General features: G+C 39.9%; 1 protein-coding gene across 4 annotated transcripts in view; it reads right to left on the reverse strand.

Moving 5' to 3' along the window:
• UBN2 (ubinuclein 2) overlaps positions 1-20341 on the reverse strand; it is an 81537-nt gene that overhangs the window by 18516 nt on the left and 42680 nt on the right. For 3 of the 4 annotated variants that reach the window (XM_047762949.1, XM_047762953.1, XM_047762952.1), the window contains exons 8-14: positions 17454-17583; positions 14186-14304; positions 13412-13525; positions 12697-12840; positions 11924-11974; positions 8376-8418; positions 2636-4186 (exon numbers count right to left, since the gene is read on the reverse strand). In XM_047762949.1, coding sequence (XP_047618905.1) covers positions 2636-4186; positions 8376-8418; positions 11924-11974; positions 12697-12840; positions 13412-13525; positions 14186-14304; positions 17454-17583 — 2152 coding nt within the window. The remainder of the gene's footprint in view (positions 1-2635; positions 4187-8375; positions 8419-11923; positions 11975-12696; positions 12841-13411; positions 13526-14185; positions 14305-17453; positions 17584-20341) is intronic. The other variant, XM_047762951.1, reaches the window with a different exon arrangement.

A 20341-nucleotide genomic window follows, 5' to 3' on the forward strand; every position in this document is an offset into this window, starting at 1 on the left:
TGCCACAGCTGCACTGGAACTTCCACATGCCTCAACTGCGGCCATGGGAAAAAAAAGTTGTAATTTTATTCTTTCAGGAGAATGGGAAAGATTTAAGAGAGTTAAAAGCCTTATTTATTATAAAGAGAAGAAGAAAGATAATACTAAAATAGTCTTCCATTCATTCTTATTTTTTAAAAACACAGAGAAAAAGCTAAGAGTGTTAAAAGTCATTGACACTAGAGGGAGTTCCTGCTGTGGGCTAGCATAAATGAGGTTGTGGGTCTGATTCCTGGCCTCGCTCAAGGGGTTAAAGGATCCAGTATTGCTGTGAGCTGTGATGGAGGTAGCAGACGAGGCTCAGATCTGCTGTTGCCGTTGCTGTGGTGCAGGCTGGCAGCTGCAGTTCTGATTTGACCCTTAGCCTGAGAACTACCAAAGGCCAAGGATGTGGCCCTAAAAAGACAAAAAAAAAAAAAAAATAGTAGCTGGCACTAAGAAGGAGAATATGGGCCATGGACTTGCCACTTCTGTTATAATCCTCTCACATATTCCTGTGATCAAATTAATTTCAAAAACAGTCAACATTTTAATAAATACAAAGTGAATGTGAACTCACTCCCAGCTATAACTTCAATTTTAACATATAATCTTTAATCAGTTTTTTGTTATTTCTGATAAAAAATAAGACTACACAGATAAAACATCTATTAATCCTAGCTTTCCATTAATGAAGTATCAGCTGAGTTTTGTTCTATATTAGAATTGTAGAATTCATTCATTCATAAGCCTACAGTAAAGGCAGAGTGATGATTTGGGTTTTTAAGTGTATATTGAATACCAACGCTTAGCTTGCACTAAATAGCAGAGAACCTCTACAAATACCAAGGGAAAATTATCTCATTAGATGTTCCTACTCCGATAAGAGGCAATATAAAGTTAGGGCACTTTCTTAAAAAGAAGAATTTCGTAAGTCAGCAAAAGTCAAAGAATAATTGAGAACCTAAGAAATAACATATCATCAAATGTTATATTTAAAAGGTTCCTATGAAACAGAATATTACGTAAAACCCACTTTCCTGAGTTTAAAAAAGGATGAGGAAAACACAAACAGTAGTGGGATGATGGGTGACTTCCATTTTCATTTTTCTGAATTTTGTTTACTATGAACATGGACTATGTTTCAGGGGAGGAAAAAAGTCTCAGAATACAAAGGAGTGGCAGATAGATGAAAACAGTAACAGAGAAGATGATAACGAAAGGTAGAGAGATGAGATATATGAGTAATAAAGAATACTAAAAAAGATCTAGGTAAATGGATCAGAAATAATAATCAGACTCATAACAGAATAAGATATTCTTGAGCTGAAAAAATAGGCAACTGAGATTGAAAGATCTTACCATTTCCTAGGTAAAAAAATGAACAAAAACTAGATAAACCTAGCCATTATTTGGGAACCCTTGATTTTCAAGAAAAAAGAGAAAACGTGATTGACAATCAGGCAGAGAAAACACATCACTTATATGAAACAAAAAATCTGCACGGCCTCAGACGTCTCTATAGCCTTAAATACCAGGTAAGGCCAGTGACAGTGTTTACAAAACTGGGCGACGTGACCCAAGAAGTCTACATCGCCTCAACTGTGACAGCACAGAAATTATCACACAGGAGCTCCCGTCGTGGCTCAGTGGTTAACGAACCCGACTAGTACGCATGAGGACGCGGGTCCAATTCCTGGCTTCTCTCAGTGGGTTAAGGACCCGGCAGTGCCGTGAGCTGTGATGTAGGCCAGCAGCTATAGCTCTGATTTGACCCCTAGCCTGGGAATCTCCATGTGCCTCGGGTGTGGCCCTAAAAAGACAAAAGATTAAAAAAAAAAAAAAAAAGGCAAGAAATTATCAAACATGCAAGAACTAAAGTAAAACAGCTTTCACGTTCATCTTCTCAAAAAGATTCCTTGAGATTCCTACTGAGATAAAATTAAAAACTCATGAATGGCAAGACCATGTAGAGTAAAGGCATTACTGACACTAAATTGACAGAGAGTTATACATGCAAGATAAAAATTTTATTGGAAAAAACAAATGGTTAAAGGAAAAAAGTATGAATGTATAAATTTGATTAAATAAAAACAGAAGAAACTTAGCAAGAGAAAAGGGACTAGAATGCAGAAAGGAAGAAACAGGTGAAGGTATATTAAAATCTTAAGTTACTGTTTTGTTCTGGACTTTAATTAAGATACAGTTTTTTGATTTTTTTGTTTTTTTCTTTTTGGCTCCAGCCATGGCATGTGGAAGTTCCCAGGCTAGGGATCAAACCCATACCACAGCAGTAACCTGGGCCACTGCAGTGACAACACCAGATCCTTAACCCACTGCACCACCAGGGAACTCCAAAATAGTTTTAAACATGCATTTTAGTCGTGTTTTCCAAAAATTCTGAAAATAGGCATGCTACTTCACTGAAAAAAGAAAAAAAACCCACATCCCAATAAAAACTCTATTCCCAAGTGTCTTGACATCAGGAACACTGTGTGGCCATAAGCTTTAAGGGATTACCGACAGTCTAGGTGTTACAGTAAGGTGATCACGCCGACTCACCAGAACAATTCCACAGTCTTACGCTTTATCACATGACTGTATCCACCGTACATACCTGCACACTGGCTGTTACCACTGAAGACCCTGAGGCAGAGGATGGTCTGTGTGGAGTAGACAACGGTTTAGTAGCACCCTGTGTTCCACTTCCTGTTCCCCCAGATAGACTAGTCCTATGAGCGCCGCTTGAGTTAAGGTTGCTGCCTCTGCCGGCAGGTACATTCACTGCAATTCCACTCAAGCTGTTCTTCCCAACAGTTCCAGGGGAGGAGGAGTTCGTTAGCTTTGAAGGGGTCTGAAGACTTTTTGTAGACGGAAGGCCGGAAGTGCGATTAGAGGGCAGTAAATTCAAGGTGGGAGACTGTCTGCTGATGTTTATTCCACCGGGCTGTTTGTGGACTGGGTTATTACCGCTGGAGTGGCTACTCTGGGCCACTAGTGCATTTGGACTGGAAGAACTTGGGGGTACAGTAGGCTTGGAAGTTGGGTTGGACTTAGAAATAAGTTTAGTTGATACTGAAGGCTTAGCTGACAGAGAGGGCTTGGGTGAGGCAGAAGGCTTAGGTGAGGGCAAGGGTTTAGGAGATGTGGCAGGTTTTGGAGATGCGGCAAGTTTGGGGGATGCAGCCATGGAGAAGGGAGATTTGAAACCCTGCGTGGAGATTTGTGACACCATAGCCTTGGCTAAATAGTTACTGGAGGTAGTGGTGCTAGGTACTGTCCTAGAAACCAGCGAGTGGGACCCTTGAGAACCATTTCCAGGTGAGGGAGTAGACAAGGGAAGGCGGTACATAAGTGGCTTATCTGAAGTCTTGATAAGTGGGGAAGAACAGGACAGCTGGGGATTATTACTTAACTTAACCACCGGATTGGTCTGTGATTTACTAATAGTTGCTTGCAGTGGAGACACATAGTTCTGTTGGACAGCTGAATGCTGGGGCACCTTTGTCACCTGTGTTAGTGAAGAAGCATCTTGGGCCTCTGATGTCCCCAGAGCATGAGAGGAGGCAGCAACCTGGGCTGGGGAAGAGGAGGAGACATGGGTCTGCGAAGAGGGAGAAGCATGAATCTGGCTTGACCTCTGCAGTCCTTGCTGAAGAAGCCTGGCTGGCAAAGGTTCTAAGGAAACTTTAGGGTTCTGAATCGAAGAACCAGCAATAAGGCCTGAAGAGATGCCAGTATGAGCTAAATCCTGGGGTTTCTTTGGTACTGGCCCTGTGTGACCAGCAATAAGACTCGATGAATGTGCGGTCTGAGTAGAATCTAGCTTTTTGGGAGTAGCCAGTGGCAGTTTACTCATGATACTTGCTAATTTTTCTTCTCTCAGTCCTGGACGAGGCTTTGCAGTTGACATGCTTATCCTTGAGCCAGCTGGAGGGCCCTTGTTCCCGTTATTGATAACAGCTAAAGCTTCAGAAACAAGATCCAGTGCAGGTGGATGAAAAGAAAGTTCTTCATCTAGGGAGTCATCAAGGCAGATTGTCTCTTGGGCTGGTGTCGAGCCAGAACTGGTGGAGGCCACAGCAGATGTGCTAGAGCTTGTCGAAGGACCACCCGCTGAAGCCACCAAGGATGCAGGAGTCTTCTGGTCCTTCTTTGGACTACACTCCTAGCATAAACAGCATTATATTGGAGGAAAAATAAAGTGATTAATAAAAATTTACGCAGTGTGAGCTCTTCTAAGAAAACTAAGAAGTTTTCATAATTAAAATTCTGCTAGAAACCTTTAGACTGTAAAAGCCAAAATAATTTTTCAGAGGGTAGAGCTGCTAACTGAACTGTCCTCCAAAGCCAAAGTTATCTGACATATCGCACACAGTTGCCACATCTTAGTAAGCCGTTCTTTTTTTTTTTTTTTTTTTGTCTTTTTTAGGAATGCACCTGAGGCATATAGAAGTTCCCAGGGTCGGGGTCCAACTGAAGCCGACGGCCTATACCACAGCCACTGGAACTCGAGGTCTGAGCTGCGTCTGTGACCTACACCACGGCTCACGGCAAGGCCGGATTCTTAACCCACTGAGTGAGGCCAGGAATCGAACCCACGTCCTCATGGATGCTAGCCACGTTCGTTAACTGCTGAGCCATGATGGGAATGCCTTAGTAAGCCATTCTAAGCTGGCTTACACCTAAGCCACAGGAACATTCGTATAGTAGGTACGTATTATAGATGAGATCTCCTCTCCCCTCACCCACCTATATCAGATCTTCAGATACTATTCCAAATCCACCTGTTCAGAGACTATCCTCTTTTATCCTCCTTACACCTGGGAGAAATTCTGCCTTCAACACACCTCCCCTCTTGTACAGCATGGTTTGTTAGGACACTGACCCTAACTCTCTGCTTCCTCACACTTCCGCTTTTGCATGCCCTGTCCTACAGCTACCAAGAGCCACCACAGAGAGAAACTTGTACATCAAACTGGCAGATGATACAATTCAAGCACTTAAATTATGCTTTCTATTCATTACAGTAGAAGTCATTTGTAATTTACTCAACATACATTCACTATGAGCCAGGCACTATGCTAAGAAAACATTAAGAGTATTAGGAATTAAAACTCTGAATATCTAAGAAAGTATCTTCTGTTCTATCCAAAACAAAAAACAAAAAGAAACTTAAAATTCAAGGAAGAGATTAGAGAATTAGAGAACAGTTTAAAATACTCAAAGAGCAAAAGAATTAAAAAGTATCTTTCTCTTAAGAAAAACAAGTACTTGACTCAAACCCAAACCCCAAAGTCTTATTACTTATTTATTTTTGCTTTTTTTTTAAGGGCCATACCTGCGGCATATGCAAGTTCCCAGGCTAGGGGTTGAATTGGAGTTGCAGCTGCTGGCCTATACCACAGCCACTCAGGATCCAAGCCGGGTCTGCGACCTACACCACAGCTCATGGCAACACTAGATCCTTAACCCACTGAGCAAGGCCAGGGATCAGACCCGAATCCTCATGGATCCTGGTCTGGCTGGTTAACATGTGAGCCCTGAAGTGAACTGCCCTGAAGTCTTATTATTATTATTACTATTATTTTTGTCTTTTCTAGGGCTGCACCCATGGCATATGGAGGTTCCCAGACTAGGGGTCTAATCGGAGCTGTAGCCACCGGCCTACAACACAGCCACAGCAACACAGGATCCGGGCCGCGCCTGCGACCTACACCACAGCTCACCGCAACGTTGGATCCTTAACCCACTGAGCGAGGCCAGGGATCAAACCTGCAACCTCATGGTTCCTAGTCAGATTCATTAACCACTGAGCCATGACGGGAACTCCCCGAAGTCTTATTATTCATCTATATCACCACACTTACCTTAACCGCAGTGGGGAAAGAATGGAGATGAAGGGTATTTACATCAACCTCTGAGGTGTAACAGTAAATACGAATAATACATTCTTTTCTGCTAAGAATGCCACTGGAGCTCCCTTTGCAGCACAGTGGTAATGAATCTGACTAGGAACCATGAGGTTGTGGGTTCGATCCCTAGCCTTGCTCAGTGGGTTAAGGATCCAGCATTGCCGTGAGCTGTGGTGTAGACAGCAGACAAGGCTTGGATCTGGCGTTGCTATGGCTGTGGTGTAGGCTGGCAGCTGCAGTTCTGATTAGACCCCTAGCCTGGGAACCTCCACATGCTGTGTGTGCGGCCCTAAATAGACAAAAGACAAAACAAAAACAAAAAGGGTAATGTTACCAGTTTAAAATTGCCATTTTAAGTAACTTCTTCATCAATATTTTTTAAAATAAAAATAACATTAAATCTACACAAGAGAGTACTGGGTAGGTTTATATTAGCAGAGAAAACTGTTCAGGATATATATTTGAGCCAAAAAACGGTTATTCCATTTATATAAAATGTTAATTCAACCTGGATAAATGAATGACTGGATGGACAGATGGGCATCTGGATGGAAGGAAGGAATGAAGGGACAGAGATCCAGAAGAACGGAGGGCAGATGTGACTGGAAAGTCCACATAAGCAGACATTTCTGGATACTTTCACTTTCCTCCTTCTTACTTTTCTGTAGTATTCGCATTTTCCTTTTTTTTTTTTTTGTCTTTTTGCCTTTTCTAGGGCCGCTCTGCAGCATATGGAGGTTCCCAGGCTAGGGGTCAAATCGGAGCTATAGCCGCCAGCCTACACCACAGCCACAACAACACAGGATCCGAGCCATGTCTGCAACCTACACCACAGCTCACGGCAACACCGGATCCTTAACCCACTGAGCAAGGCCAGGGATTGAACCCGCAACCTAGTTGGATTCGTTAACCACTGCGCCACAACGGGAACTCCGGCATTTTCTATGATAAGCATTTCCTTGTATTTCCTTTAGAACTGAAATAGGTATTTAAGGGGCAGCAGAGCAGGAAAAAAAAATGCAGTTTTTCCATTTTGGGAAAAGGAATAGGTAATTTAATCATAAAGAAATGAACAAAACAGGTAATTCCCCTGTATCATTCTAACACATCCATTATTAGAATTCTGGTAAATTATAATCATGTTGAATAGATGTATCAACCCTTTATGAGTTTTAGGAGTTTAACAAGAGTATTTAATCTGTATTCAAAGAGCCCTACGACCACAGGGTAGCAAACATGACCTTTTGGTCATAACCTCATAAGCAAAGAAACTCTATTCAAAAGAGATGAAGTCTATGGGAAAAGTGTAAAATCTAAAAGGTGTGGGCTTTCATTACAATTTTATTTTATTTTATTTATTTTTGCTTTTCAGGGCTGTACCTGCAGTATATGGAAGTTCCTGGGCTAGGGGTTGAATCAGAGCTGCAGCTGATGACCTACACCACAGCCACAGCAATGTGGGATCCAAGCCATATCTTGACCTGCACCACAGCTTGCAGCAATGCTGGATCCTTAACCCACTGAGTGAGGCCAGGGATTGAACCTGTGTCCTCATGGATACTAGTCAGTTTCATTTCTACTGAGCCACAACAGTGACTCCTCATTACGATTTTAACCGCAAATGATTATAGTTTTCACTTATAGAGGTTATACTTTGTTTAACTTTGCTTTGTCTATTTTGATAGGATATTTTTTGTCCCCCTTTGTACTTCTTTAAATAATAAAAACTTTTAAGTTAAATTACTTTATGTTCTAAATCCAATAAATCCATCACTTGCCCTTCTTAGGGATCTAATTCTGTTGGTTGTTTCTGCTGACTTTCACTCACGGTAACTTATCTCCTCGTGTACTCTGTACTTGCAGATTGTAAACTCCTGTTCGACACAGGATATCTGTAGTGAGCCTTTGGGGCCTGGGATGGAGGTGCATTACTCCAGAGAGAATTGATTTCCCAGTGCTCTGGGTTAATGCTAATCTAACTACTTTATTTTCTTGGCTCGAGGTTTTCCCAAATCATTCAAGTAATGTAAATTAAACTCCTAAATCAGGGACTATTTTCATGGAGGACTTCCTTCCCCTAATCCAGAACACAGGCCAAGACACACACATTTCTTAATCTTTCAGCTGGTGGGTAAATTTCTTTTCTAGGATTTTTACAATGTTTGAAACCACCCATCTTAAAAGTATGGTATCTATCAATCTGCTAAATACGACAGATTGCAAATCTATGTTAATCTTTTCACCCTAAAATACATTTTTTTGGGGGTGGCACCACCATGCAGAGGTTCCTGGGCCAAGGACTGAACCCAAGCCACAGCAGAGACCTGAGCCACTGCAGTAACAATGCACGATCCTTGACCCACTGAGCTACCAGGGAACTTCTTAAGAATGTATTTAACAGTCACCAATTATGACTAATTAAAGATCTGGTTCAATACTTACCTTCACTTTGGGTTTCGGTGCAGGAATCACCTTTTTCTTTGCCCTAAGACAAAACATTGAAAAGGAGGTCATTTCAGTAGTAGTTAAGTCACTCATTAGGAAATTATAACACATAATCTTGTAACTATATGGGTAAATTTTTTCTGCTATTTAGGAAGCTCTCTGAAGGAAGGAAGTATATATGTTATATAAGTGCTTAGTTGATATGTGAATTTACAGAAAAATTATCTAGAATGAAGGCTAAATCATTAGTAAAATGTGAAATGTAGATGATAAAGTTTGTTAAAAAATTAAATGTAAATATTCAAAATAAAATAATTCAAAACAGGCAACAAAGCTGCCTAAGGAGACTAATTTCAAAGAAATGGTAAGAATTTGTAATTATTTCAGAAAAAAGGAACTGCAAGCTTGAATTAAACCATGCTAAAAAGTACAGGGGGCATTGTTTAAAAAAAACCTTAAGTTTTTAAAGAAAATTATTTTAAATATAATAATTCAAATTGAAAATGTGAAAATGACAGAACAAAGGCAATAAAAAAAAAAATACCATGGAACCTTGGAACTTTTGGGAACCAGTGTGAAAAACTTATTCCATAGCAAGAGAAAGTACTCAACTGTTTGCTGAATAATTAAAGGGCTGAAAAACTAAAATACTTCACATTGTCTGAATATTTCTACTTCACTAAGTTAAAACGCCATCAGTTAGGAGTTTCCATCGTAGCACATCGGAAATGAATATGACTAGGAACCATGAGGTTTTGGGTTCGACCCTGGCTTCACTTGGTGGGTTAAGGATCTGGCATTGCCGTGAGCTGTGGTGTAGGTCGCAGCTCGAATCTGATGTTACTGTGGCTGTGGCTTAGGCCGGCAGCTACAGCCCCGATTTGACTCCTAGCCTGGGAACCTCCATATGCCCCGGGTGTGGCCCTAAAAAGACAAAAAGACAAAAAAAAAAAAGCCATCATTTAAATTAACAAATATGGTGGAGTTTTCCTGTGGCACAGTGGGTTAAGGCTCTGGCATTGTCACTGCAGTGGTTTGGGTTGCTGCTATGGCATGGGATTGATCCCTGGACCAGAAATTTCCACATGCCACAAATGTGGCCCCCCCCCCGCCAAAAAAAAGTATCTTGATTAACATTTTATTGCCAATCTACAACTTCATTAAGGCAACAGTAATATTCACGACTTCCAGGCCCATATTACCACACAGATTCCTACCTTTTTTTTTTGGGCCTCACCGTGGCCTGTGGAAGTTCCCAGGCTAGGGGTTGAATCAGAGCTGCAGATGCTGGCCTATACCACAGCCACAGCAACACAGGATCCAAGCCTGTCTGCAACCTACAAGACAGCTCACAGCAATGACAGATCCTTAACCCACTGAGTGGGATCAGGGATTGAACCTGCATCCTCATGGATGCTAGTTGGGTTCGTTACTGCTGAGCCACAAAGGGAACTCCATAGTCTTACTTTTTTTTTTTTTTTGGTCTTTTTGCCATTTCTTGGGCCGCACCCGTGGCATATGGAGGTTCCCAGGCTAGGGGTCGAATCGGAGCTGTAGCTGCCAGCCTACGCCAGAGCCACAGCAACGCGGGATCCGAGCCGCGTCTGCAACCTACACCACAGCTCACGGCAACGCCGGATCGTTAACCCACTGAGCAAGGGCAGGGATCGAAGCCGCAACCTCATGGTTCCTAGTCGGATTCGTTAACCACTGCGCCACGACGGGAACTCCAGTCTTACTTTTTGATACAAAACAAAATATACAGTTAGCCATAATAATGAAGATACTAAAAAAAAGAGAACTGAGAGGATCTATGTAAACACCTGCTTTAGAATTAAAGGAATAAATTATTCATACTTGAATTGTAACGTATGTGTGTTTAGAACTATAGGGAAATTAAAGGCCAGAAATATTACTGACATACATATAAACTCATTATATATATAGATATAATGCACATACACATACATGCATCCAATACCTCTACCCTGGGACATCCAAACCACCTGCAACAAACTCATCCTCTAAAATGCATAAAACCAAACTACTCCAAAATTTTTCTTTAATTAAAAAAAATTACTGATTTTTAAAAAAATTTTTTGTTAAAGTATAGTGGATGATAGTGGACGTTCTATCAATTTCTGGTGTAAAACTACCCCAAATTTATACTTCCAAAACAAAAATAGATCTGAAAACTACTACCAATTCAATACATCTCTGATGATATACTCAAAACGTGTCCTTCCTGGAGTTCCCATCGTGGCTCAGTGGAAACAAACCTGATTAGCATCCATGAGGGCAAAGGTTTGATCCCTGGCCTCGGTCAGTAGGTTAAAGATCTGGCATTGCTGTGAGCTGTGGTGGGTCACAGATGAGGCCTGGATCCGGCATTGCTGTGGCTGTGCTGTAGGCCAGCGGCTACAGCTCCAATTCAACCCCTAGCCTGGGAATCTCCATATGCTGTGGGTGCGGCCCTAAAAAAAAGAAAAAGTGTCCTTACTAAAAGCTGTAAAAAAAATTCCATCTACCATAATGGTAAACAAGGAGAAGGGGAATTTTGCAATGTAACCGGAAGATGTTAACCAGACCTCTTAGGAAGAGTACTGAACTAGACTGCTCAGTAAATGCTCAGTGACTTACTAATTTCATAGTTTATTAACCCTTAATACTACATTCTAGGCTACATATAATTAGCTTTAAGTTGTGGTAAAAATAAAATCCTTGTCAAGTTAACCAGTATTCATCCAAAAATTTAACTATGGAAAAACAATGCCTTTTGTACTACTATCTGTCAGGATAAGAGACTTTTCTTTAGCAATTACAACCCTAAAGAAATATCCAGTTTTGAACAAAAGTAAGGACATGAAGGACTGCAGAATACTTTGCAAGGCAAGGCTGGGTAGGTATATATATATGTGTGTGTGTGTGTGTATAGAACTGTAGGACTGTAGGGTGTGGGTGTGTGTGTGTCGGTGGGTGGGTGTGTGTGTGTCTGTGTGCACAGAACTGCCTTGGAAAGCGTGGGGCTAACAGATTACCTATGTACATGGCCATTAAGAGGGAATGAAAAAAGGACCCATGAAAAAGGACCCATAAGAACTTGAGGGCAGAAGGGCCCAGGAACAAAGAAAACTACCAGAGCCTTCCTGTTGACATGGCTTCTCGCTACCAGATCTCAAGCCAGTATGTGTTACATTATGGATCCAGGTTTTAGAGATTGGCCTGACAAATATTTACAGATAATGTGTCCTGAGGTCTACAAAATCAATAGTCAAAATGATGGGTTTTTTTGCCCACATCCACAGCACATGGAAGTTCCCAGGCCAGAGACTAAACCCACGCCACTCAGTGACAACGCCGGATCCTTACCCATGGAACCACTGGACAACTCAGATTTTTTTTCAAAGGTGGTGATAAGAGAGAGATTGTCTAAATGTATGTTTAAGTCCGATTTTACCTAGCATTTAATAATAAAGTTTTTGTTTACTAAAGCACATACTGTGAATAAAAATAAAGGAAGAAATCTGGAGGTTGCATTTACTCACGGAGCAGAAGTAAGATGATTATGTACACTCCGACTTTCCTTAAAAAGCATTCTGGAAAAAGCAAGAGGACACCATTACCTTTCCACAGCAGATAGTAACATGATAATCACTGTGTTATTTTCACCATTTGAATATCAATAGGCTACTACTTGCTTATTTACCAGGTAGACTTATTATGATACAATCCATTCAATCATCTATTTTAAGGGAAGTCTGATATTACCTCTTCATTTAAATCTTTTAACAGATCAACAGGTGTTTTTGGTTGATTTGAGATGAACACTTTAGGATCACAGGCTGAGACGGCCGAGTCAACTGTCTTTAAACTGAGCCACTCTTGGTGCTGGAGACACCACTCTACACTGACTACTCTGAGTACAACGGAGACTGGGCCTCTTCTTCTATGCTTGAAATCTCACACTCAGTTACTCATCCTCATAATACCCAGATGAAGCGCCCCCTCTCAAGGTACATAACCTTCTCCCCCCCCACCCCTTTTCTCTATTAGCAAATACAGGTGCAAAACAGAAAAAGTGGTCAGTTTAAAAAAAAAATCACCTTTATCTATCTCTATATCTCTATGACCATGTGACTAACGGTTTTCTCTCTTAAGTGAGCAAAGATGTCAAAGCAGAGATCATCTGAGGTGACTGTACAGAATTTTAAACGCACTAGGTTCTTAGGAAAATGAACATCATACGTGTGTGTATATGTGTGTCTTTAATAACAGCAAAAAGAAAGCAAAATAAAATCTAGGATGGCGTATTTCTTACCTTGCCTGCATCCAGCCCTTAGGCCACAATGGTTTCACCTCTGTCTCCATAAAGGATTTAAGATAATCCTCAGCAGACTGGCTTTTATTTGGCTCTAACTCATAGCATCCCAATTTGATCTCAACAAGGTTACATAACAAAGTTCTAAACAGATTAAAAATATATATTTATATATAAATCTGACTGCAAAGTTGTAGAAAATTAAGCTTGAAACAGACTTTTTAAAAGCACACAAATCTGACAGCAATAATAAAGAATATTATCTGAAGAACTCAGACGAAAACATGAAGATCATGCCTAACACACACCATTCAGTGCACTACAGCCAAACGCCCAGCATGAAATGACTTCCTTAGACACCTTTAATCTAGGCACCAAAGGGGTAGGCCTACAATTAAACTCTCTACTTGGAGGACAGAAGTGCTGGTAAGAAAGATGACTGATTACACAAACAGACGGACTACTTCACCTCTGCAACCAGTATGACTTACTCAGGAAGAAGATTAGCTTATAAAAAGTACTATATGAAAATAAAATTGCTACAACTCTAATAATATTAGAACCAAACTAATCTTCTCTTGAATAAATCTTTCCTACACACTAACTTTTGGTTGTTTCCAATCTAGTTTTCTATTTACTATAGATTCTTTTTAGGAAAAACCTTACTTTTGCATTATCTATTTGGTTAAAAGTGAAAGTTTCGGTTAAATCTTACCTGATGGTGTCATCCCAGTGGAATTTCTTCCTTGGTCCTATGACACGTTTCCCTGGTTTCTCATCATCATCTTCCTCGGATCCATTTTTTTCTCGTTCTTCATCTGTTTGAAACCTAAAAATAAAAAACATTTTATGGGAGTTCCCATCGTGGCTCAGTGGTAATGAACCCAACTAGTGTCCACAAGAACGCAGGTTCAAACCCTGGCCCCACTCAGTGGGTTAAGGATCCAGCGTTGCTGTGACCTGTGGTGTAGGTTGCAGACTTGGCTCGGATCCCGAGTTGCAAAGAAAAACATTTTATGAAGCCAAATTTTAATCCAACATTGCCTATATGCTCCACAGATAGCTGCTGAATTGCTCAACTGAATGTTAACTCAAAAGACAGGGTAAGTAATACTTTAAATTCAAAGGGCATTATAAAGTGCTCTGGTAAATGAAGTCTTCAAATCTAAAATAAAGGCATGAACACTTATATTTAGTTCAGAAAATATTTGTATCCAACTTCAAGCAGTCAAGTAGGTCAACGTGAAATGTCTGAGCAGTGTCAGCTCTGGCTGTGATCACACCCATTCAATGAATCAACAGACTTTTTGACTTTCACACCAAAGAGACTGAGTGGGAAGTGACTTGTCACTTAGAAAATATTCAATTATACCACTTCAGTGGCATATGTGGATTTCTACTTGGCAATGACGTCCACTTAAGACCAATTCCTAAGTGCCACAAGTATTTCTCAAATGCAAAATCCAGTACAAATCGAAGAGGTACATACTTGGCACACTTAGCTTGATTACGAGCCTGGCAGTCCTCCTGGTATTTAAATAGCTGTTCAGGCATGACATTGCTAACAGCCAGTTTCAGTTTTTGCAGAGGTTCTCTTAAACGATCATCCTGAGGGAGAAAAAAATAATGAAAGTTTTTTCAAACAAATTTACAAACCTTATTTGCAAGAAGATCCTCAAAAGATGAAATCTGGGTGTTACACACTGATCACAGTTGAAACGGTAGCATATTTAAATACGGACATTTCTCCCACAACACTGACTTCTCAAATGCACACTGGATATAAAGTTAGGATAACCACACATCCCAGGCAGCCAAGGGGAATCCTAGTTTTTACCTGCTGCCTCAGCATAATTATTAATAATGCTAAATTACATTCTTAAAAATGCTCCATATTTGGCCAGTAAATTATATGGACATTTTAACATAATAAAATGATTAAATAGAGAACAAAATCTACATTGTGCAAAGTACTACTAGTTAATCCTGTTATAATGGGGAACTAGTACCACAAAAAGAGATTCTGCTTTGGAAGACTGCAATGCCCGATGTGGCTTGCCAACTACCCACAGGATGCCAGTATTCTGCTTTCTTGTTTATTGTTAGTAATTGTGACTTATGTTGCAAGCAGAAATTCAAGGTCAAGGCGAAAGTGAAAGAGGAAACTGGGACTCTTACTCATGTGGGTTCAGGGCAAAAAGAAAAGCAAGCAGAGGTTTGTATCTGACAGCTTTAAGCAATCAATTTATTACTTTCATCTTGCAAGTAACAAAATATATATGTAACTATTAAGAACATACTTTTTATTACTGGTATAGGTACAGAAATACTATAAGACTTCGCTTTTCTTCACTGACATAACTGTGTTTAAAATGTGATTTTTGGTAAGGAAAGGATTTTTAGGAATGCAATTATGTTATGGTAGGTGTTTTACAAATTAAATCATCTTATTTTATTATTAACATCAATTTATTAATAAAAACAGAATATAAATATTACTAATAAGCATTTTACCTATTTCATGCATATCAATTAATAAAGACTATACATGTGACAGTGTCTGCAGTAAAATCCCATTTAAAGAAAAGCAAAACATCCAGTATCATGGTTTCTGGGTGATCTCATTTTAAGAATGACCGAGCTGAGACTATCTGAAAACAACCCGAATAGCCAACAGTGAAATGAATAAATTAACTGAGAAATAGTCATACAATGAAACACTGTACACAGAGCAGCAAAAATGGAGTTCCGCCACATATAAAGACAGATAAATCTGAGATACATAATGTTGAGTGTAAAAAAGCAAGCTGCAAAAGAAAACAGACAGTATTACTCCATTTATATGAAGCTCAAAGATGCATTAAAAAAAAACCCAATATAATGTTTGGGGATACAAATACACACGATTATACAATATAAAGAAGAGCAAGGGTTAGATAAATGTCTTTCTTCCAAGAGAAAGAGACACCGAGAGACAAGAGAGATAAGAGACACTGTCCAGGCAGAAGTGCAAAATCTGAGACCTCAAATAAATTTTACTTGTTCATTAAACAGCTTTACTGAGAAAGAACTATAGTTTCTCAATAAAAACAGAATTGTTTATTAACAAAAGTATTATAGTACCTATAATAAAGAATTCTATGCCTGTCAGATGACACCCACCACTGAGGTCCAGGGCACGACACTTATGCCCCTATGTGTACCGTGGTGGGCCTTAAAGAGGCAGCTGGGAAGTGTGACTCTCATCCCCTGACCAGAAAAATTCAGACTGACTGAAAATAATAATCAGATTTTTCACCCCCAAAATATGGATTCACATAAGACAGCTTAGTTAATTGCGGGTGGTTCTTCTCTAATACAAAACCTTGGAAATAGTAATCTTATCTGCAGAGGCATATAAAAGGGTAAAAGGGAGACAAGAGGAGGTAGAGAGAAACATAATTAACCCAGATTATCACTTCCTATCCCTTCCTGGCTGCATTCTTGCCGTTAGGTCCACAAAATACCTTTATTCATAGAAAAAAAAAAAAGTCCTTTTTTGGTCTTAGACTGCATTCGTGGTATTTTCTATAACTTGCAAGTTGTAAATACTTTAAAAATATACAGTCATACAGTCAAACAAATAATGAAAGGAAGGGTAATCAGGGTAGTGAAGGTACTGAAACCCATTCTATATAAAATAAAGAAAGGGACATAATAAATGCTTTCAAAAATATGAGAGCCACAGGAGTTCCCTGGGGCTCAGTGGGTTAAGGATCTGGCACTATAACTGCTGTGGTTCTGGTTACTGGTTCGTGGCATGGGTTTGATCACTGACCTGGGAATTTCCCCATGCTGCTGGTGCAATTAAAAAGGTAGATAAATAATAAGACCTGTGAATAAACTCTAAAGCAGAATTAGGACCAATGAGATGGAAAGCAATTGGATTTGGCTCAATAGATGAAAGAACTTCATGATATTGTATTGAAATAAGTTTCTGATCACCGAAAGCATCCAAAGCTGGACAATCAGAGAGGCTGTGGTAGAGAAGAATCTAGCAAAACATGGATGAATACGGTAAATAATCTTTGCATTTACATGCAACCCCAGTGATTCTTTCCACTGGTCTTTATAATGTCAGTGTGAGCAGATATGTTTAAGTCCATTTTAAGAAAAAAAAATGGATTTCATATATATATCATAAAATATATATGTTGAGGGCAAAGTTGTGTCAGTTGTGCAACTGAGGTTAATTTACCTCATCCAAGAAACATTAGAAAATATTATTTCTTACATAATCCTATTAATTGATGACAAGTAATTGTTTTCCAGGGGATCCAACATGCCTTTAAGAACATTCTATGGTTACTGGAGTTCCTGTCGTGGCTCAGTGGTTGATGAATTGGACTGTGAACCATGGGGTTGCAGGTTCGATCCCTGGCCTTGCTCAGTGGGTTAAGGATCCAGCGTTGCCGTGAGCTGTGGTGTAGGTTGCAGACGCGGCTTGGATCCCTTGTTGCTGTGGCTCTGGCGTAGGCCGGCGACTACAGCTCTGATTTGGACCCCTAGCCTGGGAACCTCCATATGCCGCAGGAGCAACCCAAGAAATGGCAAAAAAAAAAAAACAAAACACACACACACAAAAAAGAACATTCTATGGTTATTAAATACATACAATGTGACTATAAGGCAATTAATATACAAAAGCAACAAAGAGAAATCAGTCTCTTTACAGGCTATAAAACTCCAGATGCAGTTATTATTGTTCCTCCTCTTACCTGAACGTTGAGATGTAACTTCTTTAGACGTTTTACCAGTGTTTCTTTATTACATGGCACGAAAGCTTCAAGGTGGGAGTAGACACCGCTACGAATGACAGGGCCTAGTTCCTGGAGCTGTAACTCAATGCTAACCAAAAACAACAAGTAAGTACAGAATTTCTTTTACAGAGTAACACACACATAAGCAAGGAGGCAGAAGCAGTGATGCTTTTCTCCTTTTATCTTTCTGTGATTTCCTAGACAGTACTTTTCAAGGGAAAAAAAAAAAAAACTTCACCAATAAATAGTAATGCTACAAAAAATTAAAATGAGTCTAGTTTAACAGCAGAGAACTTCTGCTGAGAACCCAAACAAACTGGCAGATAATTTTTTTCTTTTCTTTGGCTGTGCCTGCGTCATGTGGAAGTTCCTGCGTCAGGGACTGCACTGGAGCCACAGCAGTGACAACATCAAATCCTTTACCACTAGGTCACCAGGAAACTCCTTTTTTATTTTAAACTGAAGTACTGGTGATTTACAATATTGTGTTAGTTTCAGGTGTAAAGGAAAGTGATTCGGTTTTATATATATGTCTTCTTTCCAGATTCTTTTCTAGCACAGATTGAATATAGTTCCCTGTGCTATACAGTAGGTCCTTGCTATTTATCTATTTTATATTGAGTACTGTGTGTCTGTTAATCTGAAATTCCTAATTTATACACCCCCACACATCTTCAGGCAAATAATTTTTTGTTGCCAGGGGCAAAGTCAACATTTTTGGGTAGAGCACAGGAACTCCGTTATTTACTAAAAGCTCACTTCCTCAAAGAGCTATCACATTTCCCCTCACCACACTGCAACTGCTATGCTAGAGAGCCACGGTTTCAGTAAGTTCTTAGACTATTTTCCCCTTAAAGGTGTTTGAAAAAATTATAGATTCAGAAGAGGCAATGCCCTTCGCGCTATACATAAGGAATCTTTTATCCATCTTTGTTTCCCTAATTATGCCTCCACTGCACACTAGCTATTTAACAGTTAGTCAATTTACTTCAATTCTCTAGTATCTGTGAAAAGGGTATGTGGGGAGTTCCCGTCGTGGCTCAGTGGTTAACGAATCCAACTAGGAACCAATCCCTGGCCTTGCTCAGTGGGCTGAGGATCTGGCGTTGCCACGAGCTGTGGTGTAGGTCGCCGACGCAGCTGGGATCCCGCATTGCTGTGGCTCTGGCATAGGCTGGTGGCTACAGCTCCGATTCGACCCCTAGCCTGAGAACCTTCATATGCCACAGGAGCAGCCCAAGAAAATGGCAAAAAGACAAAAAAAAATAAAATAAAATAAAAATTTAAAAAAAGGGTATATGGCCTAGTAGTTATTTTAAAAAATTAAAAAAAAAAAAAGGAGGAAGAGTTTATAACTGCCACCAACTCTCAGCAAGACAAGCCTAATAAACAACTGAGGTTTCTAAAAGAATTAGTTAACAATTTTTAGGGGGAAAAAAGAAACCCTGCCAGCTCAAATGTACCCAACACTTGTAAGATGTACTGCAATTTCAGAAACAATGAAATGCAGAAAACTATGCTCTTTAGAAGTGACAGTGGAAAATTCTTGGTATTAGAGAAGCCAAACATAATAAAATAAATAAATAAAAACAAATTTTTTTCTTTTTTTTTGGAGCCAGAGGGTCAAATGCACAGGTTCGTATGGAAGACAATCACTATGGTCACAAGCTCTGTGTAGAAATATTTGGTTATATGACGTGATTAAATCTTTATTAAAAGTTTAGACTCTGGGTAGCAGGTGTTCTAGGTTTGCCCCATTATTAAAGGTTAGTTAAAGCTGAAAATAAATTATAAACTCCAAGCAGTAAGAGATTCCAAGAATGCTGACTGACTCAATGACCCACATATAAAAACCAGTGGTCTACGGCAAACACTATGGAGGTTCCTCAGAAAACTAAGGATAGAATTACCATAGGATCCAGCAATCCCATTCCTGGGCATATATCCAGACAAAACTATAATTCAAACAGATACATGCACCCCTATATAAATACAGCAGCACCATTCACAATCGCCAAGACATGGAAACAACCTAAGTGTCCACTGACAGATGAATGGATACAGAAGATGCGGTACATATATACAATAGACTACTACTCAGCCATAAAAAAGAACAAAATAATACCATCTGCAGCAACAAGGATGGAATGAGAGATTATCACACCAAGTGAACTAAGTCAGAAAGAGAAAGACAAATACCATATCATATCATTTATAAGTGGAATCTAAAATATGGCACAAATGAACTTATCTACAAAATAGACTCACAGAGAACAAACTTGTGGTAGCCAAGAGGGACGGACTTGGGAGAAGGATGGAGTGGGAGGCTGTAGCAGATGTGAGCTATCTCACAGGTGGGATAAACAACAAGGTCCTACTATACAGCCCAGCAGTTGAACTATATTTGACGTCCTGTGATAGTGCGTAATGGAAAACAATATATTCTCATAACTGAACATAACTGTCCTATTCTGAATATAACTGAATCACGTTGCTGTATAGCAGAAATTAACACAACATTGTGAATCAACTATACTTCAATTAAAAAAAAAAAACAAGGGGTTCCTGTCGTGGTGCGGCAGAAACAAATCCAACTAGGAACCATGAGGCTCAATGCCTGGCTCACTCAGTGAGTTAAGGGTCCGGCGTTGCCGTGAGCTGTGGTGTAGTTCACAGATGCAGCTTGGATCTGGCATTGCTGTGGCTGTGGTGCAGGCCGACAGCTGTAGCTCCGATTAGACCCCTAGCCTGGGGACCTCCATATGCCATGGGTACAGTCCTAAAAAGACAAGACAAAAACAAAACAAAACAAAACAAAACAAAAAAACAGTGGTTTCAAAAGAGGG

The sequence above is a fragment of the Phacochoerus africanus genome, chromosome 16 (genome assembly GCF_016906955.1).
Source record: "Phacochoerus africanus isolate WHEZ1 chromosome 16, ROS_Pafr_v1, whole genome shotgun sequence".
Lineage (NCBI taxonomy): Eukaryota > Metazoa > Chordata > Mammalia > Artiodactyla > Suidae > Phacochoerus > Phacochoerus africanus.